Here is a 21,080-nt window from a genome sequence, read left to right on the forward strand (position 1 = left end):
CCTTCTCCTGGAGGTCAGCAGTGTGGGTGACCCACAGTGTCACCTGAAGGTCTGTGGGTGAATCAGGCCCTGACAGTCAGAGGTGGGGAGCACACTGTCTTTTCAGGACTCCATAGGGGCGTCTGTTGTAGGAGGAATTCTGTTCATGAGCACCAAACAGGGGCTGCCAGGGCCAGGCGGTGCCCACCTGAGTGGCTGCAGTGGGTGGGGGAGTGCAGAGCAGTTCCTGGCCCCGAGTGGGAAAGAGGGCTGAGTTGTGACTCCTCCCCCATCCCTGTTTCTCTCTGCCAGGCCGCTGGGTGGTTTGGGAGTCAGGAGTGGTTGACTGGGGGGGTGGGTGTGTGTGGGTGGCATGGGTGAGCTTGGGGGAGGACAGTGGGTGCAGAAGATAAGTTAGTGGGTAACTAAGTAGCCATCCCATGTCTTGCAGTCATTTCTCTAACTGTTGGTCACTGAATTGCACCTCCTTTTTCTCTTTTAAAGAGCTTTGTTCTGGAAGCAACACTGGCTACTCAGTAACTGTGGGTGGGCTGAAAAAGGCAGACTTGGTGGAGGTTGCTAAGGAGCAGCTACATGGAAACTACTGATGAGACAGAGAGCATCTGCAGAAGAATGCAGAAATCCAGGGAGGGCATTTCCCTCCTAGGATATCACAGAGGTTTGGACCGGACTAGGACATAAAATAGGACATGGTTTTGTGGGTTTAAAGCCTTTTTTTCTTTTTGAAAATTGAACTTGCTTTACCTTTGAGTTTGTCTTATATTCATCCCTGTGTGGTAAATCAGGCAATACATATTCTTTTACATTTTATCAAGGCATTTACTGCTATTATCACTCCTTCAGGGCCAGCTCAGAGTTTTCTCGGCTCCTGCATTTGAACAGTTGTACTCAGATCAGCCCAGCTTAATTCAACAAGTGCTATTTAGTGCTTGCTGTGTGCCAGAGACTGCTAGGCATGGCGGATGCAGATATGAAAGGACGGACAAGTTGCAGAGATGAGAATGATAAACTCTCGTGGGGGTGTGGTGGTCAAGGGGGGCTTCTGGGAAGAAGTGATCTCTCAGCTGGGGTTTGAAGGGTGACTAGGAGTTCTCTGGACTGTCAGGGGGCCAAAGGGAATACCATGTGCCAAGGTGGCATGGGCTTGGAATGGTATGGGCATTTAGGAAATTATTGTCACTTTGGTGTTGGTGGAGTGTCAGGTGTGTGTGTATTGGGGAGGATGGGGCCAAGGGAGGCAGAGCCCTGATCATGGAAGGTCATGCGTGTCTGCCCTGAACCGTATTGTGGCATGTAGAACTTTCTGGATGAGAGAGTGACCTAGGGTCAAACCTGAGACAGGAATCTTGCCCTGTGCCGTTGGTCCTGAAATCCTCGACAAGAAGCTTTGTCACTTCAGTGGATTGCCGTGAGGATGACTAAATGACGTAACATATGATGTGCAGCACATGGTGGGTGCTCAACAACATGATTTTGTTCCTCCCCCCTTGGCTCCCTTCTCCTCCCTGTTATAAATTCTTTGAGAGCAGGCCTCACACCCGTTGCTCCTAGAGCTCATGCTGCATTTGTGGAAAGAATATTCCCTCTGACATCCACTTCCTTCACCTGACATGCCTGCCCTCTCCAGCAGAGGCCCTGACACCCAGTACACTGGCTTTTCTCTTCATTTATTTCTTAATGGGAAACCAGACAGTTCTGACTAATTGTCTAAGGGGACCTTGTTTTTGGAATAGAAAATCAGGGTAAACGTTCCCTCAGAGGACTCTTGCCTTGGATTTGAGTATGAGTGCCAGGTTAGGTCGGTCGATGCTGAAATAATGGAATGTCTCAGGGCATTATTATGGTTTATGGGGAAAATGGGGTATAATATTTAAACATTCTGTAGGTCACACAGCTGCTGTACTAGTATTGCATTTGTCTGATGATTTATTGTATATAGCTTTAAGTGGCGTTGGAACAAAATCTGGGGAACTTGAATGAAATTATTGAAGAATACTGGTCTCATTGAGTTTACCGCCTTTTTTTCTTTTTAATGGCCAACTCCTTTTTTCTTCCCCAGGTTGCATTGCCTTGAAATTATGTGAGGATTTGCATCTTGTTCTCTTGCCACTTTGGGCAATTGCAGGCTTATTTGAAATTCTCACTTCAGTTTCTAAATAGCAGGCACAGCTTCCGAGTTTCCTAGAAACCTGTTGACAAAGTCAGTTATACTGTATCTCCTAGCACTTCTGTGTATTTCTGAAAAGGGGGCGCCAGAGTCCTCCTTTTCCTAAAAAACTGGGAGCAGGAGCTAATTTAATTTGCAAGTGATTTGGAAATTGTTTTTACTGTTGAATTTCTCTTTCTTTTCAAGTTTATTTGGAGTTCGCTTATCTTTGATTTCAGGGGAAGCAGAATCAGGCAGTTTCACCAGCTCCTGCTTTCCAGAAAACTTCTCAGCTGTGTGTGTGCGCGTGCACATGTGTGGGCACGTGTATAGGTTGGAGTGTGTGTGTTGGGGGGCGTGGTGTGAAAGGGGAAGCAGAAATACAATGTAATAAGGGCCCCAGTGTCCTTTCTATGTTTATTTCTCCTACATCTTCCAGCTCTTTAAAAAAAAAATCCGTCTCTGATAATGTGAGAAGCATCCCCACGCTGGATAGACACTTTTTGTTCTACGAGTCTGAATTTAGTATGTAATTTCCACTGACATAAATTTTGTCTGCTGTGTTGTTTCTAAGCAGGAAAAAAAGCTTTTGATAAAGGAGAATTATTATATTGTGAGGGAGATGTTTTTCATTTCTTAAAATATTGGATGAAGCTAAGTAGAAGGAAATATGTGCCCAGGAAAAATATGAGTAAAATTAATTTATTTACGGTGAAACTGTCGAAGAAAGGATGGCCCAGGAGGAAAAACAGGGCTAGTAATTTTTCAGGAAAAGTGCCTGTAAGGTAAGCTTGATTTCCCCTTTTACAGTAATTAATTACAGTTTTCCACAGAGCTGTTAGCTTAGGTAAATGCCCACCCTTGCCCTGCCCTTTTTTGATGTTTGTTTCGGGCCTCGGGTGCGTTTACTCTCGGGCTCTGCACAGGGGTGTTCTTGGGCCAGGTTGGAAAGGCCAGCTTGCTGTTGGGCGCTCTGCAGGAGTATTTTGTATCTAGAAGTGTTTTTTTCTGAGATTTCCTTTTTTGCAATTTTCCACACAAAACCACTACTACTGAACTACTAAGTAGTTTGGTAACTGAGACTGGTTCTCACCTGTGCCTTAAAACAGAAACTTAGGTTTCTTTTTCCCCTTGAACCCTCACTCTCAGAGTAAACTCATGACCCACAAAATGTTGGTGGAATTTGACGCTCCAGATTTTCAAGGACGCATTTCTGTGAAATTCAGGGGTTTGGTTTTCGTGAATTTGCTCTTGCATAAATGCTAGTTTCATTTGGGTGCACTAGTTTTATATCTGTTTAATTTCTATCTCCATTCCAAAGGTCTTTTAATATCCTTTTAGATTCCCATTTTTTTTTTTTTTAAGGAGAAAAAATTATGAGAGGGGAAAATGGGGTTGCCTTTTGCTCCCAAAGCCTAAATGAATAGTCATTGCTTGTAATGCTGTAATGCTGGTCTACACTCGATGCTTCCTACTGCTTTAGATATGATGTATCCGGTGCTGTGAAGGTAATGATCCTCAGCTGCAGCAATATTCCGTAACAGGAGTATCTGTCATATTCATCGGGATTACCATGTTCATTGATTTGTGTCTGTAAATCTGCTGTTTCTACCCTTTAAATTTGATCTATAATTGGACCTCCTTAAATGGTTCAGATAAGGTAGTCTGTATTTTCTCAATGCAGCGTTGCTGTCAGCTTCTCCTTTTTCATTATACATTCAGCAGACTTGATAAAATCAGCAGGACACCTCATTTGAAACTGTTTAATCGCTGCCTTTTTCCTTTGCTAAACCATTGAGGTGGTCAAGCGATGTACACAAATCATTTTAAATAGAAAATATGGTTTTCTCTGTGACCCAGCTAAATAGATAGTGTTATGCAAAACAAGTTAAAAAGTAATAAATGCCAAAAAATCTTCTAATTGGAGTAAAAAATTGTGGGCAACTCGATCCTCTCTCCAAAAGTAGAGTATCCTGAAATATTGCCAGGACCCTGTCAAGACAAGATGATGGTTTTCTAAAGATTCTCTGGTTTCTGAACAAAGCAAGTCTAAATTTTCCAACAGTGCTGAGCTGCCTTTTACATCCATTCAAAGGGAGCCCATACTTACTTGTAATGCCTTTATATCCGACTTTTGTAGGGAGAAATTTGCTATCTGTTAATATCTGTGCAGCATAACCTTTCAGCCATTTGCTGTTGTGATAATAAATTTTTGTTTCTTTGTCATTTTGTCTACTCAGCTGTTACTCTTCAAAGTACAAGCTAAAAATAATAGCTCGAAATAAATGCCACATAATAAAGTGTTTTACAGTTGTAGCTGGAACAACCTGGTGGCTGCAGCGCGCAGTCCTCTTAGCATTGCTGGTGTTGTAGTTTCTTCCCCGCGTGTCAAGGTGACTCTGCCAGGGCCAGCTCATTAAAACCATCTATTCTTTCTAACTGGCTTGGTATTTAGCACTATACCCAGCAGCCTGCCAAGGCACAATTGTGGAGCAGAAGACTCACGGCATAGGACATATGAAATTATGTGGCATTCACTTTTTGAAAAAATACAAATTCTCCGTAACCTCATTTTCGTGCTTCAGCATTTTATTGTGAATAATTTACAATTACTCCCATCAGTAGTAGAAGTAGGGCCAGTTGCAGGTTTACCTGAGATAGTGGTAAGTGTGACTGTGGGCTTTGAAGAGCAGTGTTTGCCTGGTTTATGTGGCCCTCTAGGGTTAGTCTTTACACCGTACTTGAATGTGACGTGGGTGTGTTTTGCCGTTTTTGCTGCCCTGAGGTAAATTTGAGGTGGAGAAGCTGGGAGTTGGTAAATACGCTAAAAATGCATCTTTTCCTTACAGGTTCTGGCTCCTTGGCAGCAATGGCTGTGTTTGAAGATAAGTTTAGGCCAGATATGGAGGTATGTAAGTCCCTGCAGTTTTACTCTCTTTCAGATATTTTTCCAGTTGTGTATTGGACATTTACAAAGTGGTTGCCGATTCCCCAAAGCTTGTACAGCACTACTGTTAGTTGGAATGCTCTTTGGCACAGATACTATGTTTGCTGAGAAGACCGGTTGCCGGTTGCTCGGGAAAGCTTCATTTTGCAGTGGCCCTGCCGTGCCCTCCCTCAGGCTTGAGGAGCCAGCACTCTTCAACTCTTTGGTCTGGCCTTTGGGCTGTCTAGGAATCTTCTTGGCTGTAAATACTTCTGCAATGTAGAATGTTTTCCTGTGCACTAAGATTTCTATGTCACGGTATCTCAAAATGACAGGTTTTTTTGTTTTCTCGCTAAGAATAGAGAAACTATGTATGTCTTTGCATGTCACGCGGACCTGGCCTGAAAATGAGGGCAGTTTTAAAAATCCCTGTAGGTTGTTCTGCGTCTGGTAGAAGATGGGGACAAGATCATCTGTGTAGTAGTGGACTGTTCTCAGAGTGTGATGGATTTAGTGTCTCAAATATATTTATAGGAGATTCTTTTATTATGTTTTCTTTGGTGGTAGGGGAGGGTGGTATCTTCTGCAGGACATTTCACCTACGTCTGCTTTAATGATAGGTGCACCCCCCCCTCCACCCCCCCCGTACAAATCTCCAAGAACAAGCCCACAGGTCTTCCACTGTCACTTGCAAAGGAGTGTTCACTATGCTTGGATACTTCATGGTACCACATTATTCCTCCAGTGTGCTTTATTCTCGCCACTAAACCAGCTTGTAGGCACATAAGTCCTGAAGGCAGCCTTCATCATCTGCGCTTGGTTTTTTGATAGATGTTAATGTTTTGATGAGGAGTGTCAACTTGTTTTCAACAATTAGTGGGCTGTTTATGAGTGGTTTACCTACTCCTTAGTATGTAGGTTTCTGCTCTGCCCGTCTTTGCAGGATTCCCTTGTTTAGATACTCAGGCTGTCTCTGGGAATTACTTGGTGGCAGTGCTGTGTGCCTCATCATCTTTGGAGAAGATTGCATATTTAAACTTTTGCTCTTCCGCCAGCTCACTGTCACCAGAGCACTAAGTGTCCTTGGAGCTCGGGATCTCTCTCCGCGCTTCAGGTTCAGACCAAGTGCTGTAAGAGCCAGGAAGGTAGGGCTGTGGATGCTGCTCAGCCAGGACAGGGGTCTCCAGCCAGAAGCCACTGCGCCCTTGGTACATGTGGCTAGCACACACAGGTGACTAGGTCACTGATGGCTAGATTTCTTCCCTTTCTTGGGCCTCTGTAGGAATTAAAACATGTGACTGAAGAGAGGATTTAGCTAGGTGTTTTATACTAAAAACAGTACTGTCTTGCTCCAATTAAGAATAGTAAACAGGTCCGAGTATCAACTATGAATGAGATGAGGATTCTGTTCTCATTTCTCAACGTGAAAATTTATTCCTATATCAGCATTATTTTCTGTTTGGGGTTCTTAAGTACAGGGGAAAAAGAAGATATACTAGGTCACTTAAAAAGAAAAAAAGGTCTGTCAGTCTTCAAACTAAAGGAGAGGAGTTCCCAAGACTCCACAAATCCATTAGAACTAACAGAGGTATAGGGTGAAGGACTCCGATGATTTTCTTTTAGAAAATCGCCTCCGTAATGTCAAGCCCTCCTTGAAACCACATTAATCTTTTCAAATTTTCTTGAAAGCTTTGTCTATTTCCAATTGATTGGGACCTCCATATGTTAAAGAAAAATGAGAATTGCAGAAAAAGTTGAAAGCATGAGGTATATTAAAAGTGACAACACTCTGCTAAAGTAATTTTACATTGTTTATTTAGAGTTTAGATTTGAAATGATTCAAAGGCCTTGAATTTAATATTGATGTGATTTGGGGAAGTAAAGGGAAATGTGATGATCTCTTCAATAAAACTTCTGATATTATCTGAAGAATGTATTTCTTAGATCAATTTTGTCTGTAACTCAGACTGCTTAATGTTCTATATGAGCTGTGAGACCTTAAAACAGGTTGACCAAATCCCGTTTCAGATTGATTAATTACATTTACAATTTCAGGTGACTAGTTTTTATTCACTGACAATCAACCAAAATCACTTATTAAGGTGAAGGTAGTTCCTGCTTCTCCTGTGAAGTGAGTTTAAAGGGAAATAATAGTTTGGCAACTGTCAGTAGGCAATACTTGACAAATCTAAAGGGATGTTAATAGATGCTAAACCAGTTTCTTGTAAAGACCAAGAGCCTAACTGCTGGCCGCCCTGCTTGCTTTTGCTGAAGATGAAATGATGTGGTTTCGGTGGAAGGCTGGGACTGCTTAGCAAAGTTGGGAGGACACCATTTTAGCGATCAAGAGAATTTGGCTAAGGTGTCATTTCTGGCTCTGCAATTTGCGTAGAACTCATGGAAACGTTTCGGTTTCAATTTCCAAGCTTTGTATTTTCCTTCTTTCCAGGCAGGTTTTCTGTCTTTCTGTGGCAAGAAGCCCTCCATAACTTTTCTTTCTTGCCGATTTTGAGACTGCGGGCTGGATGACTAAATCTGCTTGTTTCCTCGCAGTGTGGGAAGGATTCTGGGCCTGCAACAGAAAGCTGGGAGAGAGAGCATCGCCGCCCTCAGAGCTGCCAGGGCAGTAACTGCTGCACGCTTCACAGAGAATTGTGTTGGGAGGGGGCAGTTTTAGGCTGTCATAATTACAAATTGTTTACCAAACAGTAATTTTTAGGCCAGACTCATGAAACAAACTCTTGGCTTTATTGTTAAAACAAACAAATTAGAGGAAGCCCATAGTCTTTTTTTTTTTTTTTTTTTTTTTAACTACAAACCTGTGCCTTGGACGGTGCTGGGCCTAGACTATAGTATTTATGGAGTGAAAGTCCCTCCCTCCTTAAAAGCCTTGAATGTTTTCTCATTGTCTTTAGCTACACAGTCCAGTACGGCAGCCACCAACCACATGTGGCTCTTGAGCACTTGAATGTGGCTAGTTTGAACTGAGAGGTGCTGTAGGTGGAAACCACACACCAGATTTCAAAGACTTTAGTATGAAAAATTAAAAAAAAAGTCTCATTAATAATATTTATATTGATTACATGTTAAAACAATACTACTTTAAGTATATTGGGTTAAGTAAAAATATTATTAAAATTAATTTCACCTATTTTTACTTTTTTAAATGTAGTTACTAGAAAATTATAACTACACTTGTGGTTCACATGTTTCTGTTGGACAAGGCTAGTCTAGCATCATTTCTTGAACTTGTCATTTGCACACTACCTTTAAGGTTTCTGCCATATCCAGGTGCCACCTGAACTGTTATTTTTCTTGAAAATTTTCTTTTAATTAACTCATTGTTTTATAAATTGAGGCATCATTTACGTATAGTAAAATACACAGATCTTGTGTACAGTTTGATAGATTTTGGCATTTGTAATTACCCAAGTAACTGCCAGTCAAATCAAGACAGAACCTTTTCTCCACCGCAAAGGCCCCTTTCCAGTCAATTCACTCCCCCTCTTCTCTACCTCCGCTTCAGTTCACCTTTTTTAATGTAAATTTATTTTTTAAATGTAGTTATATCTGTGAAATCCTGAGTTTGATGTGCTGGTTATTTTTTTCCCCAAGACACATGAAAATGAGTGCATGCTGTTAATATAAATAAAAACTGTATTCATAATCACCATCGTGTGTAAGCCCAGGGGTGTGGATAGTAAACTTTGGGAAACATAGGTCTGCACTGCTGCTCCACTTCGGCCCTTCTCGCCTGCTCACTGTTCTTGGGATGCAGCGTGGCCTTGCCCTGCCCTTCAGCGCTTCTCACCGCTGGCGTCTGCCGGCGGCGCCTGCGGCTTCCTCCTTTGTTCGTGTCCCTGTACTCCACTGTATACACCTGTCCCGTTGTGTTACGGCTGTCTTCAGGGCACGACCAGAGAGAGAGCCATGAGGGCAGGGGCCATGAAGTCATCTCTGTTCTTCAGCTCCTGGTGTTCAATACGTGTTTGTTGAGTGGAGACGGGATAGCTGAGCTAAAGCAAAATCTGAGTCATCAAAAACCACCTGGGAAATGGAGGGGACTTTCTCTTCTTCCCGTCTGGAAGGTGCTGAACGTTTTTTTGAGATAACAGAGGAAGATAACTAGTACACTTCTCAAATAATATACAGCATTGGGGCAGAGTTAACAAAGCAAACGCCCTATTAAGTACACAGGCAAAACGAAGATGGGGCAGAGGGCAAATGCTCAGCGGGAAGCTACAGGCCAAAGAGCAGGACAGTGAAACCCAGCTGGGACTCATGAATGCCTCTGCTCTGCCCAGTTATCCAAGCCTTAGGGAAGAGCCCCGGTCCAAGGTGTCAGAGAAGCTGCAGCCAATGTAGAAGGCACATTCCAAATCTTTAAAAATTCTCACCCAGGTGTGGCCTTAACCCTGCCTTTCGTGGTCTCGTGATGTTCGTTTTATTGTTTTTCTCCTTGTTGTTGGCCTGGCAGTCCTTTGAGGGCAGGAACTGTGCTTATTCATTTATTTCCTCACACCTACCATAGTAACTGCACATAGTAGGTATTCAGCCAGTATTTGTTAAAGAGTGGATGTAAAAAGGTGTCAAAAGCAACTTTACTTAGTAGTTCCCAGATTAACTTCCTTTAAAAGTTTGCCAACTTCACTTTCAGTGTTTATAGTACTCAGCAGTAATAGAAATGAAGGCGTAAAAAATTGCATTACTTACTGCTGATAAGTCTCATGCTTTATTTTTATCAGCGAAGGTGCTTATTTGGACATTGTACCTACATATTAGCAGAACAGTGGATTTTGAAATGTACTGAGTTGACGTAATGACAAAGGGTCAGTTATATTAGCATTTTTTTGGTGATGATGAATTGCACAGAGATGAATTGCGCCAGATTTTTTTTTCTGTTGTTAAGGCTGGTATAAGAATTGAGCCCCTGATCCTGGTTATTACCCACAGGCTAGCTGGACAGGAGACTAGTGATAACTACACTGTGGCCGTTTGAGTCCATTTTCCGGTTAAGTATAGTGAATTTGACCGTAGTACCTGGAAATATGGTGTTAGCTTTGTGGGGATATGTATCTTGAAAATTGCTGAAATAAAAACAGATTTTATTTTAGGGTGGGGAGAGAATGAAGGAAATTAATTAGGTAACTTAGGTTAGTTTTCCTTCCATCCTGTTTCTTTGTAAGAAGGAATGTTTTCATTTGGTCCAGTGAGAAATTTAAACTCTTAAAGATTATAATTCATTAAAATGGGTAGAAGATTAATATTTAGTCTGTCAAGATCAATACTGTCCCCCCTTTGTACTAATTGTCAGAATAGCGTGCGAGGGCTGCTGAAGGGTTGTGGTGTGCGGCAGGACCCTCACATCACAGGGAGATGATTCAAAGGCAAACTGTCCTGCACCCTCTGGTATCGACTTGCAAATTAGCATCTGGAATCTAATTAAACAAGCTTAATGAAAGTAGCAGCTGAATGCTGCTGGAAAAGACAATCAGCTTTTTCCCCCCTCTGATACATATTCTGTACCATTGAAGTTGGTCACCAAGCACGTCGTGTGAGCACAGTTAAAAAAAATTAGCATTTATTTGAAGAATAGAAACTGGTTTTCATTCTGTTACGCATTTGGCATGCTCTGGTGTCCCATGAGAGCCATGCCACAGCAGATAGTGCACAATGTTTATAAATCCATGACAGGCAATAGTAGCAACTTGAAAAATTCTTTTGCTGGAATCTCACGTTGAGAGCTGCCAAAAGCTGAGAGGACCAGATCTGCAGTGGCAGCTGCTGTGCCCTGCAGTCAGAGTTCTAGACTTTGAAGCTGCTCAGCTTAAAGAAATGAAGACTGCAGGCTTAGCCAGTTTTTGCAGGTTTCTAGAGCTCTGGCTCTCTGCCTTTTGAAGATGAGTTGCTGAAGCTTCTGCCACTGCCTGAGGCGTGCTAACACCAGCAGGATCTTTTTTTTCCCCCTAGTCTTAGTGTGTCTTCAGTTTCAAGTAGCACATGCTTAGTCAGCGCCAACTGTGATGGTCCTTTCTCTGGTGGCAATACTGAGGGATGAGCTCTTACCCTGTACCTTCAGAGAGAGGCTGCAAAGATAGATGGTGACGTATACAAGTGCCACTTCAGCCGTCTGATTTATGGAGTCATATTTCATCACTCGGCAAGTGCTGGCCTCTGGAGAACCCCTTGTAGATTGCTAAAGATGTGAGCAGCTATCGCCCTAAAGGCTTGTGGTTACCTCACAAACGTGATGCCAAACACCTCGCTACTGAGAAAACAGAATTAATCTGTCATTGCAGGCAGCTATAGATCCTCTTTAAATAATGGAGTTGATCCCAGTATGGTATCCTGACAGCACATCTTAGAAGTAACTGTAGGGTTTTTTTTTTAAGTCCAGTAGTAGAAAGACACTGAAGTTACAGATTCTTTTGTGCTTTGCAGATGGACAGTACTGTAAGAGATCTGCGTTATTTGGATTAAAAAAAAGAGTCTGTTCAGTTTGGCACATAGACTGGTCCCAAAGGAAAACACAGAGTATGAGTTCAATGTGGTCAGATGGAAAGGGGCACAGCAGCTTGGAGCTAGAGGATTGGGCTGTGAGTCTGTTTCCACTGTACACAGGGCCTGACTCTCGGACGGTCCAAGACTGTCCATCTAGAAGATTGGGATCCAGAGACCTGCCTGCAGATTGCTAGCAGGCTTAGATGTGGTCTGTAAAACACCTCATATGCTGGCTCACACACAACTGGCTCTAAAATATGGCAGCTGCTTCTCTTTAGTTATTCAGTAGTAGGATACAAACCACATAGCAATGGCTAACATGATTATTTCTGTTTGCATCCGGCTTGGTGATTTATATTGTAATATGGATAGATATGATACTTCATTCCCATCTGAAAGCTTAAAATCGGAATCAGACCTATGTAGTGGTCATAATGACAGTAGATGAAGCTTGTTTAACACATGACACAGGCCGTGGAAGTATTCGCCTTCTTGCTATGGGGACAGTATTAAAACACAGTAATCGTAATAGCTGTTGCTTGCTGAGTGCTCACACGGTGCCAGGCTCTGTTGTAACAGCTTTCTCTGCATTCTCTCATTGACTTTTCAGCAATTGTGTGAGGTCTGTACTTTGTTATCCTCATTTTTAGAGAAGAAAATTAGGGTGCAGGGAGGTCAGATATCTTGCTTGAGGTCACCCAGCTAGTCAGTGATGGAGTCACAGTTTGACCCTTGGTCAGTCTGACTTGAGAGCACTCTGATGTGATTGATCACTGTGTGCTTCTGCCTTTTTGCTAGGCCCGTAGTTCTGTGACAGCAGAACGGGGAAGACATCTTACTCCAGGTGGGCAGAGGTGTGGGCCGCTGGGGCTCTTCCTCTTCTCTGAGGAGGTCTTGTGAAGCCGGCAGGAAGCCAAACAAGTGTCGGAGGAGGTGTGTAAACCTCTAGTGAGCTCAGTGATGGGAAGGGCCCCAGGAATAGAAAGGTGCAAGCGTGTTAGAAGGACAGAGATATTGGGAAATATCAATGTCTTTTGGCTATGGGAGATATTTTTTTCTGCTCTTTGAATTCTAGATGTTTTCATCTTATAACTGTCTACCACCCCAAAAATCCTGTGATTGTTTTTTTTCCCCAAAGTTTTCATATATTCTTTAAAAGAGAGCTGTTTTTCTCTATATAGTTAATGTTCAGATGGCATAGCCCTCTTCAAATTTAGTAATGAGACCAAGAAGTCTTTAAATATTGGTGAATGGCATTTGTCCATTTGAGGCAACTCATGAATAACTTGAACAAAAATAAAAAACGTAAGCAAGACTATCATATTTGAATAATGAGGTGCTTTTTTTCCCCAACTGCCAAAACTTTTTAATCTTCGTCAACAATTGTTCTGCCCTCCGTCTTATTTAGGTTGCATCTGTGCGGCTCTGAGCTCAGGAGCCCTGACAAGCGGCATATGAATTCTGTATTCATTAGTGATCTTGATCCAAATGCCTCCGTCCCTGCCGCGGGGGCTCAGGTGTGGAAGCTGCTGGCGAATCCCACCAGCTGACATCCAGAGGTTTAATGACTCCATAGGAAGGTGCCCACTTGCTGGGAGGTTTGCTGGCGGAACCCGCACAGCAGACAGTGGAGATCAAGGAAGACTATCAGTGTTTAGCCGAAGCACCTTCCTGTGCGACTTGAACCTTGTTGGCATCAAACAGAGTTTGAAGTAAATGCAAAATTAAAAAAAAAAAACCAAGACCTGACCTTCGATAGCTATCATAAACAGTGATTTTCCTGTCTGTATTGATATTGGTGGTGTTTAAGACTGTGTTTCTTGTAGCACTTTAATAGGTGTCAGGTTAATGACCTGAACTTGACTCACTTTTCCAGAGTTTTAGATTTTAAGGTTATGTTTGTCTGGTTGTTACATCTGTTTAGATATCTTGTGTGTCTGGGAAAGAATATACAGTTAGAGCCAAAATTCTTTCTTAGTAAATGCTTTTAAGGATTTATGCTGACGTTTTTGTTTATTGTGATCTTTAGCTTTTAAAAAATTAGAATGTGAGTTCTTTGACTTGTGACATGTACTAGATGTTTTGACTTTTTTTAGGTCCTCTAGTCTAAAAATGTTGGATGCCTTATTATTTTAATAACAGCTTCATTGAGATACAGTTTACATCCATATGACTCACCTACTTTAAGTGTACAATTCAGTGGTTTTTGGTATATTCACAGAGTTGTACAGCTATCACTGTCAATTTTAGAACATTTTCATCACCTTCAAAAGAAACCCCATACCCATTAGCAGTCACTGCCCATTTACCCCCTACCCTCCCGCCCTAGTCAACAACTAATCTACTTTCTGTCTCTATAGACTTACCTATTCTGGACATTTCATATGACAGGAATCATATAATATGTGGTCTTTTGTGACTGGCATCTTTAACTTATAATATTTTCATAATATTTCATCAATGTTGGAGCATATATCGGTACTTCATTCCTTTTTTATGGTTGAGTAGTAGTCCATTGTATAGACATACCACATTTTATTGATCCATTCATTAGTTGATGGACATTTGGATTGTTTTCACTTTTTGGCTATTATGAATAATGCTGCTGTGAACTTTTATGGACAAGTGTTTGTGTGGATATATGTTGTTATTTCTCTTGGGTATATACCTAGGAGTGGGATTGCTGGGTCATATGGTATCTCTGTGTTTAACCTTTTGAGGAACTGTCAGGCTGGTTTCCAGGGTGGCTGGGCCACTAGTAGTGTATAAAGATTCTAATTTCTAATCCTTGCCAACACTTATTATCTGTCTTTTTGATTATAGCCATCCTGGCGGTTGTGAATTGTATCTCATTGTGGTTTTGATGGATTCCTTATTGGTTAAGAACTGATGCACCTGTGGAGATGTTTAGATGGAACTGTGGGAACACTTGACACACTTCTTTATGCACTGGATTTAGGTGGTAATTGGGTTGGTTGCACAATTGTTTAAATATTGAAAGGTCCCTTTTAGAGGCTCTCCCTGAGGTTATTTCTGTCATTTGCTTTTGGTCATAATTCCTGCTTATTGGCTTTCCTTAAGACCTGAAGCATTAGACATAGTAAATTGTGTCTTCATTGTTGGGTGAAAAAATGTGTTAATTTTCCCCAATAATTTTCTCTGTGGTTGTATAAACGTAAAGCGTTAGTTTTTAGAGATGTCAGAACCCAAAGATATAATCCCTGGAGCCCTGATCAGAGTTATTCTTAGTAGTGATTTCCCGTGGAGTCAAACAGTTAATTTTAGAAATGAACACACAGATATTGAAGTTGGCATTATGGCTCAGTGGGTGATTTGAAGAATTACCATTAAACCTTTAGAATAAATGATAATGAGAAGACTCTGTTAATGGTTAAAGCTTCTCACCAGCATCAGATATTTTGAGTTGTCCTCCTTTTAGAAAGTGAGTTTGTTCTCCTGAATTTGAACCCACTGGTGGGCCAGTTTTGGAGAGGTAGAAGGGGACTTCTTGAGTTAAGGCTACTTCCATGGATCTTCTTGCTTAGATTTTCATTTTGTGGTGTTATATGGGGAGGCTGGTATTTCACCTGATGGTTCAAGAGCAGTACTTTGCTCCCTACCATACAGAGTTTGGGATTTCACATGTAATTGCTTCTCTCCCTTTGATTCTCTAGGAGTCCTTAGTCTTCCTTGATTTAGAATGGCCACGTAAATATCCGTTCCTCTGGCCGGGTCTGTGTCTTCCTTGTCTCTGTATCTCTAGAGCCCCAGTTAATGGTGGTGACTGGTTTTCATTTCCACTGTTGCCATTGTATTCTACCTTTGATAAAAGTTGAAGTTCAAAGAGGGATATTTCAGGGAAGCAGTGAAAGAAATTTTAGAAAGGGTCTTATTCTTCCCATTTAGTCTCAGGAAATGAAAGGTGGTTCGATGGGAGGAGGCCAGGAAGGAAAGGTATAGTTTACCACAATCCCCAGTGAGCTGGGAATGGATTTCTCTTGGGGCCTGGCCTCTGGAATTCAAGCATCAACAAATCTTAGCAAAGTGACCTTGTGTAAAATTTGAAGCTCTCTATTTCCAATTTTTTGAGGAGTAGTGAAAATGGTATACTGCCATAGTTATCGACTTTGAGAATTCTTCTTGATTTTTCTGCCGAAAATATTTCTGTGCAGAAATTTTCCCTATCTTCTACCCTGCTATGTAAACACTGAATTTCATTTTCTTATATAATCAATATATAATCAATCAGCAGATCCTTATTGGGTACCAACCGAATGCATGTCATTACACTTGGTGCTGTGATCCAGGGGTCGTATTGAAAGAGGCCATTCTGCATGACAGTGGAAATTCCTTATACAGCTGTGGGCAAAGTAGATTGAAAAGAAGGGATTATTTTACTCCATAGTAGATAGGTAATTATTTATGATGCATTTCTTTGGAGCAGGTGTTCCATTTGAAATGTTTTTGCTTTACATATTTCCTGTAACTGTGAAATGTAGGGGAAAATATACCATATAGGAGAAATATTTCACAAGGTATATTGCTTGCGGCACCTGTGGCCAAGATCCAGAAGGCAAAATGTCACTTCTTTGTGACCTGAGACTCTTGAATCAGAGAGAGGCAAGAGCGAGATTCAGGGATAATATTGAATAGAAATAAATGTTTAGTGACTTTCAACTGTATAGATGGAATTAAAAGGAAGATATTATTGCTAATAAAATATTCTGCATCATGATACCAAGGAGAAAATGGACTTCTTTATCCATCTCTTATCAAATTGAATTGCCTTTGCTAACTTGGGTCTCAGGGACATAATTTAAGGCACTAAAAATGCTCGCTCTCTCTGGGTTGTCTTTTTCTGTTACTCAAGCCAAGCCAAGATTTGGAATGTCATTGCTGCTTGGGAGAAGAAATAAAAGAAGCTCTTTTATTATTCACTGATTTCATTTCATTCTAGAAATCTTATTTGGTAAAAATTTTGAATCATAACCATTTATTGAACAGTGGCTTTCAGAGGAAGTGGGGGAAAAGAGTGAGGCTCTGTGTCAGCAGTCCCAGAGGTCATCTATGGTTGGAGGCTTGCAAGCTCTTGCACAATGGATTTCCACTTTTCTTGTGTGTAGGTTAGAGAAATATAAGAAATGAAATATAGGACCGAATGTTACTGGATGGTATCTTAGAATCTTATAAGTTTTGCCTTGGCAGGTAATTTGGCATAAATTGTTAATGTAAATCTGGGTTAGTGGTGAAGGCGTTATTTTAGTAAGAAAGATAAACTGCTGATTAATTCAGCATAGAACTCAATTACAAATTGAAAGTGTCTCTGCGGGACTCCCGGACCCTAAAGACAGCAGATGTTGAATTGATACTCCAGCATATTTCACAGTGGTATGAAATATTAACATGGTTTATTATACTTGTGTGGTGTGCGATATCAGAAAGGGGGAGGTGTTGGGCATGTGGGTGTGCAACGCAGCCAAACAGTACACATTTGCTAATATACACTGAAGTGTGATTAAGAATTTTAGGAAAGTTTCTTCTTATTTTTTTAAAATCAAATAGCTCTGTGGAAAAATTAAGTTTTTAAAATAACATTTGGGGCTAAATATTTAAATGTGGTAACTATCTATATTTACATTGTACGTGTAAATGAATATAAAATAAAAATGGTAAACTTACTAACACAAGATATTTAAATGTTAAATGGGACTGCCGCCTATAAGAGTGGGGGAACTTGAGGGCTTGAGCTGTATTTCAGTGAGTTAATTGTCAGCTTTCATGGGCTGGAAAGTTTTCATGGGCTGCTGTACTGTTTTTACCTTCTGATCTAAAACATATGGTAATTTAAAAATGCCCCTGTAATTTGCACAGGCAGAGAAGTTTCGTTTCTAGCCAAAAAAAAAAGCTTCACAGTTTTCATATATCTATATCAACTCAAGGGGGGAAAAGTCAGCAAATTTTATGTATCGGAAGATCTGAATAAATGGAACTGCCAATATTTGACGGAATTGGCAATTCTTAAGAGGCATGAGAGTAAAGTTGGCTTAGATGAGATATTGCAAAGCCATTACTACTATTATGACAGTTATTTTTTGCATCACAGCCTGTATCAAGTCTAGGTTTTGCTAGCCGAAGTAAAAACAGTTCCAAAAATAGCCAAATGATTACGGTAAGAACGCATACACCCTGGATACCTTCTGATATTATAAAGGCTTTAAAAAATGGTGCTTTCTGGCAAGCTTCTGAGACAATCAAAACTGGCAAAGGCATAAGGGCAGTGGGCAAAGAAACCAGAAGTTTCTTGATACTTAGACCACCAGAAGAGCATCTTCTGTATCCCCAATGGAGTTGCCATTAAGGCCTTTGTAAACTGTTGATAGGTGAGGGTCATCTGAGATGTGAAGGGTGGCCTTGTGTTCATTCACCTGAGTTTATTGATCTCCAACTGGATGCCGAGCTCTGTTCCTGGTTATGAGACATGGTCCCTTTCTTAGTGACATTTACAGCCTAGTGGGGTGGACAGGCCCACAGAAAGCACAATGTGAAAAGTCCAAGAGTGGTACATAGAAGGGGGCATAAATGTACTACAGGGGAGGAATTGATGGGATCTACCTGGGGGACTTTAAGATGGCCTCAAAGCATGGGACTCCTCACTTGAGTTTTTTTGTCTTGAGGTTTGAGGAAGGAGTGGGACAGGGAGACTGAAGAGGAGAGGAGACCATTCCAGATGAGGGGCATCACGTACAAAGGCGTGGGGGCTCCTGCTCTGACTTGCTCTCTCTCAGTTGTGTAATCCTGGAAGTTTGGACAGGCGAACATAGTTGGAAATAGAAAAACGAAACTCCAGACGGTGTCTAAAGTTGTCTGGGTGGTCATTTCCCGAGTCAGTGTGGCCTTTTAATTAGCATCTGCTCTTCAGTGTGGGATAAGGCTGAGCTTAGCCTCCGTGTCCCTGCGTGTGAATATTTAGTTTAGAAAGCTGCCACGTTCCATTAGAGGTGGTGGTGTTTCGGCAGTGGGTGCAGGAGCTGTGTAGACTTTTCAAATGTCCTTTGAGATTTACGTGGCAATGTAATTGGGAGATGCTGGTACTTAGTGTGTTGTGCATGGTGGAATGTGAGATTACCTGCTGTAATGAGACCCCAGCAGCATACCTCAGGAAGGTAGTTAAAGTTTTAACCTTAACAGATAATGTTACTTGTGGGTTTCTGTGAGGTAATTTATACCATTCTCCCCTAACCCTGAAATTGTGCAGAAACAAAAATAAAAAAAAAAGTGATATGAAGTTGTGCTAAATAGATATTTTAAAATTCCACCTGGTAGTACAGATTTTTGAAAATATTTGCAATGAACATTGTATCCGAAGAACACAGTCACTCTCGTAGTTGCTGTCCTCCTGTCACAGTGTTGGAATAGCGTTTTTCTAAGATCGGAACTGCCGTGATATCAGAATAGTAAAAAGATTTAAGGACTCATTAACTTTGGTTTCTTGACAAAATCATTGGTTTCTTTTAACTCAGGTAAATTGAATTGGGGTGACAGAGGAGTAAAAATGGGGCCCGATGGAAAGTGTGTGCATGGGCTTTGAAGAGGTCTAGCCCCCGTTTATAAAATATAAACTCATTCATAAAGTGGGCGTAGTCAGTGCTTGAAGGGGCTTGTCAGGAGGACCATGTGTTTGCATTGCAGCTGGGCTTAACAAAAGTTTGCAGTCTTATCTTCTGATCACTTATTGCCCCAAAACGTTAAAAGAAAATTAAAGTGCACTTGCCCTTTCTTGGTCAGTTGTAGTTAAGATTTACAATTAACAAATGGCCTGATGGGAAAATTAAGTTAAATGGTATCTTTTTCATTGACATACAGGGTGGTTAAAAAACAGTTCGACTCACTCTCTTTGCCGAGAGGTTTTATACACGTATTTTAGGGAAATGTAAACATTTGGATATAGTACTGATGCCGTGAATTTGATAGGCTTTTGCCTTGGGATTTCATGAGTGTACATTCTGTATTGGAGAAATTCATCAGGATGTCCTTAATTTTACCCAGTGTAACAAGCCAGATGAATAATGGAATGATAAAGTAGCATTATTTAAGCAATATATTTGCAGCTTTGAAGAATTTTAGAGGTCAACTATTTTAAAAAGATAAACCCATGAGTGATTTATCAGTGACATCTAAGGACTAGAAAAGCATCATTACTATTTTTGGAGGCTAAGTGTTTTGAGGTTCTGCTGTCTTGAGTGAAAAAAACATGGGCTCTGGAGTCAGACAAACTATGTTGAATCTCAGTTGTTGGCCGTGTGCCTTTGGGTTAGTGATTTCTCCTCTGAGCCTTGGTTTCCTGGATTTGTAAAATGGGTGTAAGGGTAGTACCTACCGTAAAGGGTTATTTGGGAGAGTGAGTGGAATAGTGTACTTGGCACAGTGCCTGCACACGGTGAACGTAAGTTCTCTTTCTGCCTTCTTTTAGGATAGAATTGCTAATGAAATATAATATGTGAACATGTGCTACTTAGCACACTTCTGATTGACATGGGAGTGAATTCTGTATGGAAGGCGTGCATGTGAACACAGGGTTTTATGGCATCAGTTTGAATTTCGTTTGATTTGCTTTGAACTGGGGCTCGAAAAAACCAAGTACTGAGTTTTATCTCAGTTGCCTGTGGTGTTGGTAGTTCTGGAAGAGCTAGGCTTTTGATAACTGTTTGTGACCATCAGAGACGGGGTAGAATCGGATCAGGTTAGCATCTTCCGTGGGCTCCCTGCATACCAGGCCCTGTGCTGGAAGGTTCTCCTGTCACAGAGCACTTTGTTTAATCCTCATTACCACCTGGTGCTAGATGGTTTTAGGCCTCTTTTGCAGATGAGGAAGTTGGGACTTAAAAATATTGGGTGACTTTACCACCAGGGTCACTTAGCTTGTAAGCACTTAGGACTAGATTCATACTTGGATCTCCTGGTTCTCTTAAATTCTTTGCCTCTGCTTCCCCCGCTCCCCCTATCTGCCCTCTGCTTGTCTGCTTTCCTTGGGCCTGTCCACTTCTGCTTCCTCATTACTTTGCACATGGCCGAGCCCTCATGACAGGATTCTCCCTCGGAGCTTCTTTATGTTCTTTCGACTCTTACCCCTGTAGTTAACCAGTCCCTTATACTCTTTCTACCACACTCCAGAGGCCAGATAGGCATATTTTGAGCCCATGCCATCAATGAAATGGCATTTACAAGTTGGTTCCAGCCTAGGTCTTTTTTTTCCAGAACAACCTCAGTATACTTTCCCTGGCTCTACGTTTGTCTTATTCCTTTTTGGTGACACCCTTTAGTGTGCCTACCGCAGAAGCTTACCAGTGTCTAGAATATATAATTAAGTTAATCATTGTCTCCCATCAACCCACCAGAAAAATAGCTGCCAAGAAGTTACAAAAGGCCTTTCTGTGAAGGCTGAGTTTGTTCAGTCTGGTCAGTGCCCATGACTGATGCTGAAGTCCAGGTGGCACCCCCGCTTCTCCC

The 21,080-nt window shown here is 41.4% G+C and overlaps 1 protein-coding gene across 1 annotated transcript in view; it reads left to right on the plus strand.

Moving 5' to 3' along the window:
• The window catches only part of PSMB7 (proteasome 20S subunit beta 7), a 56,226-nt gene that overhangs the window by 22,886 nt on the left and 12,260 nt on the right, over positions 1 to 21,080 (plus strand). The window contains exon 6 of the mRNA XM_004423435.3: positions 4,996 to 5,054. Coding sequence (XP_004423492.1) covers positions 4,996 to 5,054 — 59 coding nt within the window. The remainder of the gene's footprint in view (positions 1 to 4,995; positions 5,055 to 21,080) is intronic.

Source organism: Ceratotherium simum, chromosome 29, assembly GCF_057802395.1.
Source record: "Ceratotherium simum simum isolate JZ-2026a chromosome 29, ASM5780239v1, whole genome shotgun sequence".
Classification (NCBI taxonomy): Eukaryota; Metazoa; Chordata; class Mammalia; order Perissodactyla; family Rhinocerotidae; genus Ceratotherium; species Ceratotherium simum.